General features: G+C 35.2%; 1 protein-coding gene across 1 annotated transcript in view; it reads right to left on the bottom strand.

Annotated features, from left to right (window-relative positions):
• EML5 (EMAP like 5) overlaps positions 1-19,073 on the bottom strand; it is a 182,298-nt gene that overhangs the window by 42,991 nt on the left and 120,234 nt on the right. The window contains exons 22-28 of the mRNA XM_027844842.1: positions 14,928-15,080; positions 14,154-14,285; positions 12,489-12,577; positions 11,075-11,251; positions 9,832-10,033; positions 8,434-8,560; positions 5,840-5,854 (exon numbers count right to left, since the gene is read on the bottom strand). Of these exons, the coding sequence (XP_027700643.1) occupies positions 5,840-5,854; positions 8,434-8,560; positions 9,832-10,033; positions 11,075-11,251; positions 12,489-12,577; positions 14,154-14,285; positions 14,928-15,080 (895 nt within the window). The remainder of the gene's footprint in view (positions 1-5,839; positions 5,855-8,433; positions 8,561-9,831; positions 10,034-11,074; positions 11,252-12,488; positions 12,578-14,153; positions 14,286-14,927; positions 15,081-19,073) is intronic.

Raw genomic sequence — 19,073 nt, 5'->3', positions numbered from 1 at the left:
TCATCTCTATCAGCACAGGGTATCTTCTACCTCCTGCTGCCAGACCAATGTCCCAATTGGGATGATGAGAACCTTCAGTGAAAAGAAAAGCAACCTTCCTTGGGACTTCAAACCTCCTATCTCCTCTGTGCCTGTACTTTGAGGGTAGAAGAGTGGGGTCCTCCACTTACTGATGAATATTTTCACACCTGGTCATACCCTTCACATTCCAGTCATTCTGAACTCCTGCAGATCATCATCCAAATGCCACTCCACATTCCCTCCCTCTCAATTCCTCATTCTCATCCCCTTCAACCCTCCCAACCCAAAATTTCACCCTAACATAACCGAGCCCTTCCACTGTGCCCTCTGAAACGCTTGTTCCATAGACAACAAACTTCCCTTCATCTTTAATCTATTCCTCTTCCATCTACTAGCTCTTACTGAAATCTGGCTTGATCCAGATGACACAGCCTTCCTGGCCACCCTTTCTAGTACTGTTGATCACTCTCTCCTCCTTGCTACTCTCTTCCCTCTAGGTTTTTGGGACACCACTGTCTCCTACTTCTCCTCCTACCTATATGAGCCCTCTTTCTTTGTCTCCTTTACCGGATCCTCCTGCAGATCATGCCCTTTAACGGTAGGGATCCTCAGGGTTCTGTCCTGGGCATCTCTTCTGCTTCTCTGCTACTTCACTTGATGATCTCATCAGCTCCCACGGATTTAAGAACCATCTCTATGCTGATGATTCTCAAATCTATCTTTCTTGCCCCAATCTCTCTGCTGACCTCCATTCTCCTATATCCAGTAGACATCTGAAATTCAGTATGTCCAAAAAAGAACTTGTTATTTTTCCCCCTAAATTCTACCTCTAACTTCCCTATTACTATAGATGGCAACAACATCCTCCCAGTGCCTCAGGCCCACAACCGAGGAGTCATCTGGATTCTTCACTATCTCTCATCCCCCATATCCCATCTGTTGCCAAGGCCTGTCAATTTCTCCTTTGCAACATCTCTTAAATAAAATTCCTTCTCTCCTCTGACATCACCACCACTCTGATGCAGGCCCTCATTACGTCACATTTTGATTGTTACAATGGCTTGTTGGTGGGTCTGTCCACCTCAAGTCTCTCCCCACTTCATTCCATTGTCCATTCAGTCACTAAGAAAATTTTCCTAAAATGCAGGTCTGATCTTGTCACACGCACCCCTGCTCCCACTCAATATAACCCCAGGGGCTTCCAACTGCTCCCAGGAACAAATGCTAAATGATGTTTGGCATTCAAAGCCTTCCATAACTTAGCACCCTCCTACCTTTCTAGTTCCCTAACACCTTACTCCAGAAGTTCTTGTAGGAAATTGGGGCTCATCTCTGACAGAAAGTCTAAAACACCAGTTTAACTATAGTTTTTTTTTCTTTAGTCACTGGTTCAGGAAAGGAGAGACCAAGCCATTCAGAAAAATAAAGATTTTGGGAAATACCAGTAAAAGCACACACTATTTTATGTGGAGAAAGAGTGTTCAAATCAGTCACTGGACTTGTACTTTGTTTTATTATCTGTTACCTGGGTGACCTTGAATAAGTCACGTCCTCTCTTTGGCCCCAATTCTCTCATCTTTAGAAGGGGCTTGTATTGGTAGTCTGGAATGTTTCTTTTCTGGGTCTAAATCTATGACTCACTAATGATGTAATCTTATCAACAAAACAAAACAGTTTCATTTCTCATTTATGTAGGTACCAGGCTGATTAAGGAAAACTCTGCCTAATCTGATGAGTTTCCAAATCAATTCTATTTTAGAACCTGGATCTTTGTTGGAAGGGGTTTTTCCCCATGACACCAGACATGCACCCTAACCCTGTTGTTGAGAAACATGACAGTTTTGTAATGTTTTGTGACAAGAATCACAGCACGATTTCTAAAAAAAAGACTCGTTTTGGATCCTCTATGAGATATACTTTAGTTTGAAAGTGTGCCCCTTAAAATAAGGCACCCAAATCTATTTAAATGTGTCAATATGCTTTGATAAGCACAGAATACAAGACTAAATTCTTCTACTGAGAAGACTTCACTATATATATATATATATACATATATATATACACATATATGTTTTGTACTGTCTGAATTAGCAGCATAATACTGTTGACTTAATAGCTTGTGGTCAACTAACCTTAACCTTACCTAACTCTGAATGAACTACTCTCCAGGCATGGTTTTAATCATTTACAATTGAGCAACTGAATCTAAATTCAGAAATTTATATTATTACTGATACATTCCATCTTATTTTCTGCCTAGTATTTCAACTTATAGTTGTTTGTCTAGTGTTCCAGTCCATAGCCCCCACCTGCCCCAGGAGGAACAGCCTCCTCTACCAACTGCTATAGCCAAGGATTTTTGGAGGTTCAATTCAGAGGATGTGGAAGATGGAGATTGGAGGAGTAGAGTGACACAGGGGAAAGGAATAAGAAGCAGGAAATAAGAGTGAATGCCAGATGCAAGGGAATGCTGATTTGATCTCGAAGGCTCCCCTCAGCCCTACAAAGAAAAATTAGCGTCTTATCGGCTCTTTCACTTTTCCTCTTCCTGTTTTCACTGAGTTTACTAAATTTTGAGATTATCTTATTTGGGTGGTACAACAGAGGAGAGGGAGAGAAAAAAAGCCCCCTAGGAAACATTTTGCACACCTGTCTTCTCAGGATTCCTCTCCCTCTAGATCTCCTGACAAAGAACAGAAATCAATGGAATATGGGCTGTCCACTGATTATCCCTCTCTTTTGATATGATTGCACATTTCTGAGGACATTCTTTTCACCACTACTGAACAAATTCTTTGTAAAATGTTCAGCCTACTCATACCCACTTTATCTTTCTCTACTGTTCTTTGGGTGATGATCAATTTCAATTCTTTGGAATCTAAAAACATGTGATCTTATTTCAGGGAGAAGCTTGGGGTCATTAAAAGAACTCCACAGTTCTCCAAAGGCAATACAGCCTAGTTTCTTCCTGTTGAAGAAAGATGTACTGATAGAACCCTGTTCTAGAGGGTTTTTAAATTTAATTGCACATTATAGCCAAATATCTGTTAATGACTGTATAAGGTAGAAAAACTTATCTTCTGCACGATTATTGTAGGACAGACGAAGCATTCATTCTCTCCTCTGAGAGGAAGAGGCCCCTACCCTTATAAAGTGGGAGTCATAAGATCATTTCTAGTGTTTATCTGTTGGCTTTCTTCCTTCCACTTGTATCCTTAAATGCTATTGGGAAAACTCTGCTTAGTTAGATCTCTCACTAAGTTTCTTCCTGAGGTGATTTTGCCCATAATCTTCTTCCATCTTCCTCTTTACACACAAGCTCATATTTCAAACCATTATTGTCTTGGACTGCCATATGCCTCTGGACTTGAAACAGGAATGGCAGTTTGCTGGGAGTGCTGCCACTCCTAGAGCTTTTGATCTTACCTGTGAATCAGTGGTAGTTGGTTAGCAGTTTTTTGTGGTGGTGGTAGAGAAAAAGGTGGGCCCCATTCCCACAGTTATTGTTCTCTTAAATGATGACTGCAGACACCAGGTTTGAATCAGAGCTTGTGATTTAGTGGATACTGCTATTTCCAAGGCTCCTGGGATCAGAGCCCTGGCCTTTCTCCATGATCTGAGGGGTGTGGTGATGGTGGTTTGACCAGCCTGGCACACACCACATCCTGTCCTTCTCTCTCAGAGTTGTCTTGCTGATTCTTCTATCCAAGAAACTAAAGTTAAAGAACCACTTAAGGCCATTGGGATTATTGCTCCATAGTTCCAATGAGGTTGAGAAATTATGCCACTGTTCTTTCAATGCTAGAATTTAAAGTCCTCCCCTCCTGGGCTAAGAGTGTTGTGTGTGTATGTGTGTGTGCATATTTATGCATACATGCATGTGTGTGTGTATAAGAGATGTGGATAAATGAAGTTTATGCTCTAAGGCTACCATTAGTGGATCTTGGGGAATGGGACTAAGAATCACATCTGCTCCAAGCTTTGCTGCATGCTCAGGATCTCATATAGAAGGTTAAAGGAACAAAAAATTTCACTCTGCAAATGACCTTCAATCTCAAAGGGTGGGTCCTCTCATCACAACAGTCTGTCCCACAGGAGTGCCAGCTAAGCAATCTGTTCCCACCAGATCAAACACATTATCCAGGTGTACCAATGTGTTAACACCCTCTCACAGGAAAATACAATCCCATCCCCAAAGGTTTATCTCTTTGTACTTAATTGAAGTGATTAAAGAACTCCTCTTAATGAGGCATCACTTGCCATGTCCATCTTACCTAGAAGAAGGACAATGCTCTCAAAGTCCCAAACACTCCCTACACTGTAGCTCAAACTGATAAGGACATGTCCCTTATATTTCAATTCTTTATGATTGTTAAAGTTCTCATAATATTTTTTCATAACATATATTTTTTTAAATGATCAAAACAACTTTGCAGGCCCTAGACAGACTGCCTACTCTGCTTACTGAGTAATACAATCCTTCTAGTAGGGGATAAGAAACGCACAGAAATGACTGAATACGATATAAGTTAGACTGTGAGAAATACCTATTGATCAAAAAGAGGAATAAGAGATGAGGAAAGGAAAAGATCAATTCTACCTAGATAAATAAAGAAGGATTTGATCTGAGCTGAGTAGTGAAATAAGAGAAGAATTTTAACAGATGGAGATGTAACGTGAAATCTTTCCAGACACTGGTGAGGGATAAGGGGAGGCTGAGGTATGTGTATTTGTATAGGAAATGCAGAGGCAAAATAAGGCACAACAAAATCAGGAAATACCCAACAATCAAATTTGGCCAGAACAGAGTTTGTGAAGGAAAATAGTGTGAAATAAAGCTAGAAAGGTAGGCTGGATTCAGACTTTTGGAAGGTTTTAAACCTCCTAGGTGGTGTGGTAGACACAGTGCTGAACTCTTCACTGTTGTCAAGAAGACTTAAGTTCAAATCCTGCCTTAGACACATAGCTATGTGTCTCTAGGCAAGTTACTTGATTTCTCTCAGCCTTACTTTCTGCATAAATAAAATGGGGATAATAATAAGATCTACTTCCAAGTGTTGTTTAGAGAATCAAAAATTAACATATGTAAAGTTCTTTGTAAACATTAAGGTGCTATATAAATGCTAGTTATTATTATTGTTACTGGTGGTGATGGTGATGGTGGTGGTGGTGGTGGTGGTAGTAGCAGCAGCAGTGTGACATCCTATTTCATTGCTGAACATCTTTGTTAAAATGTTTTTACTTAGAGTGAAGTAAAATCTTTCCCATATAACTCAAACCCTAGTTCCTTCTCCTGGAGTAAAATAAAATGAAGTCCAAAATGAATCTCTGCTGTGTTGACTAGGGGTTAAATAAAGCTAACTGGTATGATAAGAACAGTTTTACTGAAACGAATAATCCCTCACTGACAAATGAATTTAGTTGATAACAGTTTGATATTTGAGATCTAATACATGAAAATTAAGCGTTCTGTTAAATAAGTTTAACAAACAGGTTTTTATGAAAAAAGCTCTTTATAAACCAAACCATTCTCATTATGGCAACTACCTTCATATACACAATATGTAAACATAACCCTGGCCATAAGTTTTTTTCCTTTTTATTCAAGTATATCAATCTTTTTTTTCTAAGTAGCCATGTAAAATTACATCTATTTAACTGAATGTTTTCTTAGATCAGGTCAGAATCTGTTTTAAGTAAAAGGAAAATGCAATATGCAAAACAAAAAGTAGGTAATTTTCAAGATAAAGTACAAATTTTTATAAAAATTAAGAGAATTTCTGAGCAAGAAATTGAGAGAATTTCTATTAACACTTACCTGACTACTCCCTGCCTTCAGAAAGAGCAAAGGGAAAAAAAGAAAAGAAAAAAGAAATTTGAGCAACTATGAAAACTATATGAATATAAATTAAGGAAACAAAATAAACTAAGGCAATATTTGAGTAGAAATGTAAGAACAATGCAAAAAGATAAACTTATATTAATTCATTGGCTCCTTTTGTGTCACTAAAAAAGAATGTTCCCCAAAACTTTAATTTAATTGCTTCAAACTCATACAAACTATAAAATTCATAAAGAAAATGTGAAGGTCTTTTAGACTTTAGAAAAACTCACGAAAGATAAATATGAATGAATCAAATAGCTAATATTTATATAATGTCTACTATATGCATGTAATGTACTGTGCCGAGAGCTTCACAATTATCTCATTTGGTACTCATGACAATCCTGGGACATAGATGCTGTCATTATCTCTATTTTATAGATGAGAAAACTGAGGCAAAGATAAGTTAAGTGATTTGCCCAGGGTCACACAGCTACCGAGGCCAGATTTTATCTCAGCCCATCACTCTAGCATCCACTAGACCACCTAGTGTCTCTGTCTCTGTCTCTCTTTTGTGGCAAGGCAACTGGAGTTAAGTGACTTGCCTGGAGTGTTATGTGTCTGAGGCCACATTTGAACTCAGGTCCTCCTGACTCCAGGACCAGTGCTCTATTCTCTGCGCCACCTAACTGCCCCAGGACCACCTAGTCTCCTTGACTTCAAGTCTACTGTCTGAGAGACAGCCTACCTAACTTTTGAAAGATTCATAACTTGGTTGTCTTCTGGGGGGTGATTTTTTTGGCAAGGGGCTGGGGGGGTGAGGGCTCATAGGCCATTCCTGATTGGACTCAATACTCAAACTGACAAAAAAAATCAAAGAATTCTTTAAGTATGTATATGTAACTCAATATTAGCTAATAAAAATTTAATGTTCACTGATTTTATTTACCTGGAGTTTAGATTTTATTTCTTCTGTTTTATGAAGTTCAAGAATGGCAAATTCAAATAGTATGTCTAATAACATATTAGGACCAATAACTCTTTACTGTGTATTTTTCTAAAATGAAGGCAACAAACTAATTTCATCCTTAGTCTCAATTTGTTCAATCAATTCAAATCCAGACCAATAATATTTGAGAGTGTTAGGCAATACTTCAACATACTTCTTACTTAACTTAGTACTGTTTTTATTAAAGAACACGTACTGTTTTTGACAATAAGTGCAAAGGACTGGGGGAGGTGGTGATTTTTTTGTCCCCCCAATATATTTTTATTTTATTAAATATTTTCAAAATACATTTAAAATTTTTTTAATATTTGTTTTCTAAGTTTCAAATTCTCTCCCTCCCTCCTCCTCCCTTCCAACTTCTCCCTTCCACTCTACTAGAAAAGGCAAGCAAGTTGATATAGATTGTACATGTGAAGTCATGCAAAATATAGTTCCATGTTAGCCATGTTACAAAAGGAAACACAGAAAAAAAAAAACAAAAGTGGAGGAAAAAAGTATGCTTTGATCTGCATTCAGATTCCATCAGTTCTTTCTCTGGATGTGGATAGCATTTATTGCTAAGAAGAGATAAGTCTATCAAAGTTAGCCATCGCACAATGTTGCTGTTACTGTGCACAATATTCTTCTGGTTCTGCTCATTTCACTTTGCATCAGTTCATGTAAGTCTTCCCAGGTTTTTCTGAAAGCATTCTACTTGTCATTTCTTATAGCATAATGGCATTCCATCATAATCATACACTACAGCTTATTCAGCCATTCACCAATTGATGGGCATCCCTTCAATTTCCAACTCCTTGCCACCACAAAAAGAACTGCTATAAATATTTTTGCACAAAAAGACCTTTTTTGGGGGGGGGGGGCTAGGCAATGGGGTTAAGTGACTTGCCCAGGGTCACACAGCTAGCAAGTGTTACGTGTCTGAGGCCGGATTTGAACTCAGGTCCTCCCGAATCCACAGCAGGTGCTCTATGCACTGCACCACCTAGCTGCCCCCCTTTTTTATCCCTCTGGGATGAAGACCTAGTAGTATGACTGCTGGGTCAAAGGTTATGCACAGTTTCATAGTCTTTTGGGAACAGCTTCCAAATTGCTCTCCAGAATGCATGAGTGTCCCAATTTTTCCACATCAGAGAGGGGTGATTTTAGTACAATTGGAGTAGCAAGGTTTCGGGTGGAAAATTATGCTCTGAATAAAGACAATCTTTTGAAATCCGATCCCACCTCTGCTCACACTTTCCATAATAAACAAAGGTCATTTGTTTCAATTTTTATTTCCTAAACAAATGCACATTTATCTATAATTGCAAACAGGATTAACTTAACATTAACTATATAATTTCAATATATTCTGACATCAGAAGTACTTTTAAATTATACCTATAAAAGATAAACACTGACACCATCAAAAAAGCACTTATTGACTAAACAAAAATGTACCTGGAACTATGTTCATTATTGTATAAGTGCTAACAGTTTCATTGTTAACACTTTAAAATAATATTTCCATTAAATTAAAAATAAAATTCAAATACTGAAATATTTATTTTTTTCTGCATGTAATTCTAAATTTGGCAGTTACCTTTCATCCACTGTAGGTTCTTTTTGTTGTAAATGAGGCTTGATTCCAAACATTGGTCGGATATTCGTTGATAAGGCTCTAATGGTGTAAGTAATCTCATTCTCCCTTGTAACATCACTATCATATCCTATCATCAAAAATATGAGAATTATTATTCTCTTAGAAATAAAAGACTGGAGAGACTGCTATTATGATTTCATAAACTTGGTGAAAAAAAAAAAAAAAACCCCTCCAAAAAAAAAAAACCAACCAAAGAACAAAACATACCAAACCAGCTTATGATTTCCCTGCCTGGTAGAGTTATGGCTTTTGAAAGCCATTTTTGGATAAGTAGGAAGCATTTTCTTGAATTCTACACAAAAAAGGGAAGTAAAACAATATCTCAATGATTATTCCTGGAAGGTTGTATGGCTTGATGGCTTTCACTGTGAAGTCAGAAAGACTGGCTTCAGATGTACCAGCTGAGTGACTGTGAGCCAGTCATTTAGCCTCCTGTGTGCCAGGCAACTAAGTCACAGAAAAGTTGCTGATCACATCAGTGGAGAGGATTTCCACATTTGATATTATAGATTCAGGTCACCTACAATACATTTTCCTTTTTATATTCTGAATTTGCTTAATAAAATCTAATTTTAGAATAAAAACTGTTTTCTTTTTTTAAATTTAATTTAATTTTATTATTTTGGAGGCAATGAGGGTTAGGTGACTTGCCCAGGGTCACACAGCTAGCTAGTAAGTGTCTGAGGCCAGATTTGAACTCAGGTCCTCTTGACTTCAGGGTCAGTGCTCTATCCACTGCACCACCTAGCTACTCCAAAAATTGTGTTTTCAACAATTTAAATTCTTTAAAAAGTTTCACGAAAAGAGTCAAAGGGTTTGAGAACCAAGAATTTCATTTAACATGTACTATACCTGCCACAATAGTGGAAAGATATGATGACTCCATTTATACATTAAATAATTCATTAACCTAGGTGAAAGTGATTTATTAAACGCTCAAAATACATTTATAATCAACATGTTTATCAAACTATTGTTAGGCAGAGTAACATAATTTTGTCCTGATTTAAAATTTAACAGGCTTATACTTTTAGCTGAGCTATCAAATTCATCAATACATGCTAAGCTACATATGTACTTTTTTTTACTCCAGGTTACAAAAAACTCAATTTTAGCATTTTAAAAAGGACAAATGATGCTAAAAAGGAAACTCCACTCCCTCATTAATTTCCTTTGATATTTTATTAGGTATTAAAATTTTATTTCATAAGCTATTATAAAATTGCCTTTAGAAGTAAATTAATCATTCCTAATCTAGCTATAACACTTTTTTAATACTTTATATATTGCTAAAATTTCCTGATACTTTAACATTAGCTTTATTTTAAAATTACATACCTCCATCTTCCTCAGACTCTATATCGGATTCCTCACTATCACATGGTCTTTTTTCTCGATAACCTTCTATCTCATATGTCCAAACCATAAGAGATGTATCTGGACCTCCTACTGTGACCAATAAGCTGTCATCATAAATCCAACGAACATTTGTGACATGTGTACTATGGGCTACATATTTCTTAAACTTTCCAAATTTTCCCTAAAAATATGAAAAAAAGGAAGTTTAATTTAAAAAGTATATTTATAATTACTTTTTAAATACAAGATTAAAAATCTAATCATGAATTTTCAGTAGTTTATGCAATTCTTATTATATATTTTTAAAAAAATGATCAAGATCACTGACAGGAATTTTAATTTACAAAACAAAAGCTAGATAGGCATACCTTTAATTACATTGGCTTTTGTTTATTTGTATAGAATCTTTTTGAAATTATTTTGTGAATACTCTATGTGTTATGTTTTCTTCTTAAATATAAGAAAATACAAGTTACTAAATTAATAAAAACAAAATTACATAATTTTCCTCCATTTAGGTACAAATAATACTAAGAATTTAAATAATTATAAAATGGTACACCTATATGTTTAAAAGAATTAGTGATAAAATAAATGGAATATAGTGATGCTTGAAAATAATAAATCCTCTGAGAATTAACTTACTCTTAAAAAAACTGGTAAATGAAAGACGTGAATAGAAGTAATAATCCCTTGAGTAGTGAGGTGGTGAAGGAAACCATATTTTGCTATAGAAACCATATTTTGCTATACATTCCTATGCCTATCATATTATTTCAACCTCTGGTAATTATGTTTCTGACAATCTGTTTTTGTAACACATTTTCTTTGATAAATATATTCCTATATATGATTTAAGGCATGTAATCATACAACATGTCATTTCTAGATATGAACAATTAACATGGAAGCAAGATTGGAAAATTATTCTATGCCATTCATATTACTGACACACCACATAAAATAAACACAAGCAACTTTATTTTAAAATTATCTCAGTATTAAAAAATCAATTGCTATAATACAGTATGGCCATTCAACTCATTTATTATATAATTCAGTGGAACTGTCCATTTTGACACTGTTTTGTCTAATAATGTAATTTTGTATCACTGATACTATTAAGTATATATATATATATATATGTATTTCTCTAAAATGCTATGAAATGGGTTAGCTAAGCTAGTTCTCTATTATCAATGAAAAAGAAAAAAATACATACATTAGCAGGATATCGAAATAACTTCACAAATCCAAAATCATCACCAGTAGCTAGGACCACATTGTCACTTGTGAGACAAGAGGCAGTTACATCTGTGACTTCTCCAATTATTGGCCAAATTCCCTCACAACAAGAACCAAGCACACTTGTCCATGATGCCCAAACAATTTTTTCTACCTACAAAAATTAATTATTTTAGGTTTTGCATATCAACACTAATAGAAAAACTTCCAAATATTTCCTCATAGCATACTGTGAACTGAATTAAATGTATCATCTGAAAGATAATCTATCATCATTAAATAGATCTATGGTAGGTGGGATGTTGAGAGATTTAAGTATACAATCTCTTGATTTGCTTACAACCTCACTCTTAATAGAGGATTCAAAAACCTTTCCTATTAATGAGGCGCAAATGAGGTAACTATTTTGGAGGGCTGCAACGATGGTGGAAAGAGAACAGGACATGGAGTCAGAGGAGACCTGGGTTCAAATCCAGAACTTACTAGCCTATGACCAGGGATAATCTGGTAACCATTTAACCAAAGACTGATTTGTAAAATGTGAATAATAATAATTGGAGTACTTACTTAATAAGTTGTTAAACATCAAAAGAAATAATATATGTAAAGCACTTAGCAATCATAATAATATTTTATTATTATAATACTAATTTAATAAACCTACATTTTAGTATTACTTCAGTCATGAAGTTGATCCTTATAGATGACCTAATTTCTTCTGCCCACAGTGCAAGAAACACAGTGAAAATAGAACCAAACTTGAAGTCAAAGACCTGAGTTCAAGTTTTGTCTGTGACATGTATTGGCTGTGTAAACTCTCAGACCTACAGGCAGCTATCTAAAACTATAAGGTTCATTGGTAAGGGAATTTCCTCATCTCACTAAACCAATGAAACCCCTATCTAAGACTTAAGCAAATTACCCTTAATTTTCATGACTGGAAATTGGAATAGTTGTTTACAGTCACCTATAAAATATCTCTTCACAAACTTGAAGAGAGATATTAAGTTGCTTTCTAATCTTCCTTTTCTCGATGTTTGATTTGTTTAACTTTTCCCCACAAGGCCCTATGTTCTACTTCTTTCTCATTTCTTTTGTTCTACTTCTATGCAGTTCACAATTTGCTAATACTGTGGGGAGGAAAGCTAAATATGTTTTCTATTTTGGAAAATAACTGGATCATTTTTCAAACATTTGCCCTTCTCTTTCATTACCCAATTACCTAAATCTACCCCACAATAAAAATAAATACTTCAAATAATATCCCACAATTGCTAATGAATGGAAAACAAACTTCACATGTAGTTAGTGTGGGAAGTATAGAAAATATGCATCAGACTTTTAAATAACATTCACAGAGAAAAATTCTCATCAATAATTTATTTTCCTACCTCTAGACTAGGAATAATCTGTTTTTTTCCCCGGGGAGCTTCAAAGAATAATTGTTCTTTAGCACCAGTACTGACCTGTAAAAGCTTTCCTTTACAAAAACATAAACACAAATAGAATATATAAAGTCACATTATTTCTGTGTCTTCTATATGGAAAAACATTAAGTTTAAAGGTCTATAAAACATTTTCTTCTGCTCTCAAAATTTAATAATTTATATAACTTTAAATTCAATTCAATTTAACAAGAATTTATTAAGCGCTTACAATGGCCAAATGAAAGCAATTTCTGCCCTTGAGGAGATTAAATCTGCTTAAGGAAAACAACATATATAGCTAGGTCCTGATTAGTGTGAATGATACATCCTTTAAAGCAGTCATATGTATTGGAACTCACATATATTTAAATTTATATTATTTTAAGTTGAAATTATGTAAATTATGGTCATTGGTTATCAGTGCAATGGAAATATAGGGGGCAAATTCAAAAAATGCAATAACTTCAGGAGATTTATTATCCACACTAATAAGGAATTAGCTGCATACAGATAAATGTAAAATATTTATAAATCAATTGTTAAGGGAAAAGAATTGACTACCTGGTGGGGGAGCACTGGGAAAGACCTTTTATATTGAGGTGAGGCATAAGCTGAAGTGTAAAGGGAATTGTAGATACCAAGGGTTTAAAGTGAAGCAGACCATTCTGGCCATGACAGAGAGCCTATGCAAAGGTATGGAAGTGGGAAATGGAGTGTGATGGATGGGCAAGAGTAAGCAGGTCTGTCAGTATAAGATGTAAAAAGAAGGGATGTGAATAAGTCAAGAAAGATAAAGGTAAAAGCTAGACCACCAAGACTTTACATGTCAAACAAAGGAGTTTGTATTTCATCCTCAAGGTAATAGGGAGCTACTGAAACTTCTTGAGTGGGAGAACAATACAGACAGGCCTGAAGAGAGATAATGAATTTCTCTGATAAAATTTCAACATAAAATATCCCAAAAATATACTTAGAAAAATGAATGAAAAAAGAGTACTTCAAATCCTTCAAAAAAAGGATAGCAAATGGCAAGAATAATTATAATTATTAATCTAGAAAATAGCCACTTAGGACTGGATTACACAACTAGAAAAAAGTAAGAAAGCTGAAGGCACAAAACTCATACACTCTTAAAGCGAGTATTTTACTGTATCATGCCAATTTCAGCATTTGGAGGATTATGTTTTTAAAGGTGCAAAAACTAGGTAATGGTTTCTTCTCACAGATTATCTACTTAGCAAATCTGAAACTATTATGTTAAATCAAGTGTTATAACAAAAATGTACTATCATTTGTAAAAAATTATTTTACTATCATTGTAAAGTAAAATGGACAGTGTAAATTGTACTATAATTGTAAAAAATGAAAATACTTTAGCACAATATTTATATAGCTTTATAAATAAAACATTTCTAGAAATCATTGTTATTTGGATAATATTGAAATAAATTTCATAAAATTGTGGGTAGTGTTACAGTACAAACATACACGTAAAATAAAATATAGGTATTTTAAATAATAATGTTTATAATGTCTTAGAGTTAAGAAATGTAATTTGTGTTTTTATTTTCCTATGGTAACACACTGAATACAATTTTTTTGGGAAATCATTGTAACTCAAGTTCTTACCTCTTAAATCCCAGTCAATATGTGTTATGTAACTGGTAGCACCTTTGCAGATTCCTACTCGCTTACTACTCATTACATTATAGATATCTACAAAGCTGTCATAGGATGCCACGGCTAGATATTTTCCAGATCCTGTAAGACATGAATAGGAACACTGCTGTGTAAGTTTTTCTTACCACAAAGTATAGCTTATTTTCTGCTATTACAGATAGTTATCCTTATTCGAAACTCAAAAAAAAATTTAAGGAATTCATTAATAGCTTTCGTAAGTACAATCACATCTTAAAGATGGAACAATGGAAAAAATTCAGAGAATAATTTCAGAAACATTTGGCAAGAAATAGTGAAGAAGAGTTATACTTCTAAAATTTTGTGCAAGGAAACTTTGTATACTTTACCTACAGTAAAAAAAAAACCCCAAACCCCCAAACTTCTTTTTACTTTGGAAAAAGCAGAATAAATTGTCATAGAAAAGTTTTATCTAGGTTACTTTTAGAATTTATTCCATTATAGTGTGCTCAATTATAATAGTATATTCTATTATAATAGCACATTAAATAATATATATGTATAAATATATATGCACCTATGACACTAATTAATGGGAATTTATAAAATAAAATCTATCTAGTTATAAAAGCAACAAATAAATTGTCTATTGAGAAACTTTAAAGAGTAAAATATTTTTACTCACAGAAACTATATTATTTTAATATATTTAGCTACCAAATTCAAGTATTTGTCAAATTAAATTATATATTTCCTGAATCCTACCAGGTGAAAAGCGAATATCTGAGATAACATCCTTTCTGTGGTGAAAGGAGACAAGATCCTCTAAGGTATCTGCATTCACTATTAAGAAACTTCCATCGTTGAGACCTACAGCTAAAGCTTTACCATCAGGAGAAAAACAACAGCACCTCCCTCCTAAAAAAGAAAAAAAAAGAAAAAGAACCAGTTATTTCAAGAAATTTCCTCCTAATCTAAGTGATAATTTAAAAAATTTTTTCAAAACATAGATCTTTACGATCCTTTTTAATTTCAAAGAGAATAGAAAAGTTCATTCTTCTAAACTGGGGATTAAACAAATCTAATTCAACATTTAATGAATGATTATAATTTTTAGTCACTGTACTTCATGCTTAAGGAAATACAAAGATGAATTAAAATACAGGAGAGTAGAAGGCTATGAGACACATTCACAAATAAATACATAGAAAGTAGAGTGAAAGTACATGATAGGTAGAAACAAAGTGTTGTGAGAGGTAGAAGGAATATGGGATCACTTCTAGCTGGGAGGATTAAAGACAATATAACATGGAAGAGGTGGCATTCAAGTTAGGCTTTGAAGAATAAGCAGGATTTCCAATGGTGGAAATGTAAGGGAAAGGCATCCTAGGTATACAGGTGAACAGAAGTACAGACCTTCAAATATCTGAAGACAAACCACCTTTCCTACCCTCAAACCTTCTCTACTAAAATATAAACCCTCATTTTTTAACAAATTCTTGTATGGTGTGGTTTCTAGTCCCTTCAAGTTCTTGATTGCCTGCCTCAGGGAATACTCTAGATCATCAATGCCCTTTGTAAATGTGGAGCCCAGAATGGAACACGATTAACAATCTAAAAAGCATGAGATACATTGGAAGAATAAGGAAAAGTTCATTTTGGCTGTTCTAACAGATACTTGATAGGGAATGATGTGAGATCAGATTAGAAAAGTAGATTAGAGCCTGACATTGTAGAGGTCTTCAAATGACAAGATTAGAACCCATGCATCTAATGAAATCTTTCACGATATTCCTCTGGACAATATAGAAAGAAGTGAAGAAAATAAGCATTAAGATTACTTTTTAAGATATTTGACCCAAACTTTGACAGAATGACTGGACCCAAAGCGTAAATTATGGATCTATGTGAATATAAAAAGAGGTTATTATAATGGGGTACTGCAGAGCTCTTTTCTATTCGATATTTTTATCACTGACTTGGATGAAGGCACAGATAGCATGTTTATCAAATTCAACCAACAGGCATTTTATATGACCAGGCGCTGTGTTAGGAGCTTAGGCTGGGAAGGATGGTTAATATATTAAGTGACTAAATTGGGGTAAAAAAAAGATCTCACACAGCTGAGCCAAATCTTATTTTGATGGATCTATGATGTCATTGATAGTGGTATTTCCTCTAATGCCACAGACTGCAAATTACCATACTACCTCATCCTAAGTGACTCTTGTCATATTCTCCATAAGACTCCCTTAGGAGTACACCCAACTTGTTTGGGGGTATTCTCCTAGTTTTCTTGATACTGCATGAATACCAATGGAGCACAGATGTCCATCAGTTATCTACTGCTCTTTTCACAACTGGCCCTCTTTCTTTTCTAGTCACATATGCCCTGGTAACATCTTTTTATGCCACTTCTTTTGAACAATTCTTGGAAGTTCATATCTTACAGCCTATGCACACACGAGGCTCTCCATGGTATTTTGGAAGGTGGTTGTAGTAGTAGTGCAGGAGAAGGAAGAAGAAGAGGAGAAGGAGAAGAAAACTGGAAGATGCTGGACTCAAACAGACTGAATGATCTCAAAAAAAAGAAACTGACTACTAGTCATGGCAGTAATTTCTGAATAAATAGTACATATAGTAAGAGTATTAATTTGTTACAGCAATGACTAAATTCAACACCAAGTTAGAAGAAAGAATAAAGATAAGAAAATTTGTGATGTAATTAAAACAGTTCCTATATGATATATTCAAACAAGCCAGAAAGGAAGGACTGGATATTAGAAAGATTCTGGAAATACACATGGCAACCAATTAAAAACAGGGGGTAAAGTCAAAAGATAACCAAGGTTTCCAACACTGGTGAACAGAAGAAAGGTTGTATGATTATAATAAATGAGGAAAAGAATTAGAAAAGCATGTTTTTTGGGAGAAGGTGAGGAATTCAGTTTTTGAAAAGAATTTGTGGTACTCGAAAAACAAAGTGCAAATATCGCTATAGGTGATTAAAATGCAGGTTAAGAGTAGAAGATTGCTAAGGGGGCATATAGATTTGTCAGTCATTTACCAAGAGACGGAAGCTAAAGCAAGATAAATGAATGAGATTACCAAGAAAGAAGATAGAGCAAGAAGAAAGTTGAGGAACAAGACCTTTAAGGAATCTGAATGTACAGGGGGTGGGAAAAAGAACAGGAATCAATAAAGGAAATACTGTAGAGAAATTCATCAGAAATATAGAAATAACCAGTGTCATAAAAACTAAGAGAGAAGAAAGTAGTAAGAACAAGATGGAACAACAGTTTCTAATACTACAGAGAAACTGAGGATAGGATAGGGCTGGATTTGGCATTAAGTCACAGTGGATAACGAGATAAAGAATCAAAATAGAGGCAAGGGAAGGGAATGAGCCTACTCTATACCAGACATTGTGCTAAGTGTTTTACAAACATCTCATTTGATCCTCAGAACAACCCTGAAAGGTAAGTCTTGTTATTATTTCCATTTTATAGTTGGGGAAACTGGGGCAAACAGTAGTTAAGTGACTTAACCAGGGTCACAGTGTCTGAAGCTGGATTTAAAACTCGGGTCTTCCTGACCAGAGGCCCAGTGCTCTACTTACTGCATCATCTAGCTGCCTTAAAATATATTTTACAGCGGAATTAGCACACAGCACTGGAGCTGCCAAACATCACTGAAGACACATTTCAGTATATGAAGCATAAATTTATAATTAGCTCAGTTTTTAAACTAGTTTGCTTTGTTTTTGTTGTTCTTGTTTTTTAGCAGTCGGGGGGGAGGGGCAGGATCAGAGAAAGTGGATGACAGAAGTTGCCTCTGGTTGAGGGTTAGTAGGCAAGGAATTCCAGTAGGTCACAGGGGTAATTCATTAGTCACCACCTTAGAATGAATCATCACAGTAGTTGACCATGATCAAGATTAAGTAGGGAGGCCCATAAATTGTATTAAGCCAGAGTATGGGAAGATAGCCAGGGAAAATGGAAAAGGATTCAGGGACTAGGGAGCAAAGCACGGGTTAATGTGAATTGAGGAACAGTAAAGAGGGGAAGGAAAGAACATGGTAGTCAAAGGGGGACATTTCAGAGAAGTAGAGAGATAGTGGGGTTTTTTTTTTTGAGTCAGGAATGAGAGGTAATATCATATAGTGAAAAGACTGCTAGCTTTGAATCTCAGCTCTGCCACCTGACATCTGTGTGAACTAGGATTAATCTCTCTATGCCTCAGTTTCTTCGTTGGCAAAGTAAAGAGGTTGGACTAGGTGACCTCTGAGACCCTATTCCATTGTATTTTTGTGATTCTGTGAATATGAACCCGGAAGGCAAAGTGAGAAGGTGCTGGCTTTTTCTCCCAGCTTTTGTTCTGGTCCTTTACTTCGTTTGCATACCAATCAGAAAGAAACTTGGAAGCATTTCAGTGTTTCAGTTTCTACACATTTCTTGCAGTTTGTTTTTTTTTTAAGCAGAATTCCCAAAATAGGTTTTGAGGACACAGGATTCCCCATTGGACACTTAACTGAAGTCACAAGGAATTTCCTAAGTCTAAGTCTCCTGGGATTATAAACTTCAGATCTGTATCAGATGTAGGCAGTTAAAACAACTTAACCTGTGGTCCCTGGACCCTCAAGGGTTCCATGGATAGATTTCAGGGGTTCCAATAATTTGATTTTTTTTCCTAGTACTTTGATAATTCAGTTTGGATATAACTGATTTCCCTTGTAAGCCTATGTATTTTTTTTATTCATTTAAAAATATTATTCTGAAAAGGGGCTCATAAGCTTCGCCAGACTGTTACAGGGGTCCATGACATAAAAAAAGGTTAAGAATTCCTGTTTTAGCTATTGCTGGATACTACCTGCCTGGGTGTGGTGGTTTACAGATCTCAGCAATGCATTAA

The sequence above is a fragment of the Vombatus ursinus genome, unplaced genomic scaffold, assembly GCF_900497805.2.
Source record: "Vombatus ursinus unplaced genomic scaffold, bare-nosed wombat genome assembly UNPS02014945.1, whole genome shotgun sequence".
NCBI classification, from domain to species: Eukaryota; Metazoa; Chordata; class Mammalia; order Diprotodontia; family Vombatidae; genus Vombatus; species Vombatus ursinus.
Note: the sequence above shows the minus strand (reverse complement) of the source record. Positions and strands in the feature narration are given on the sequence as shown.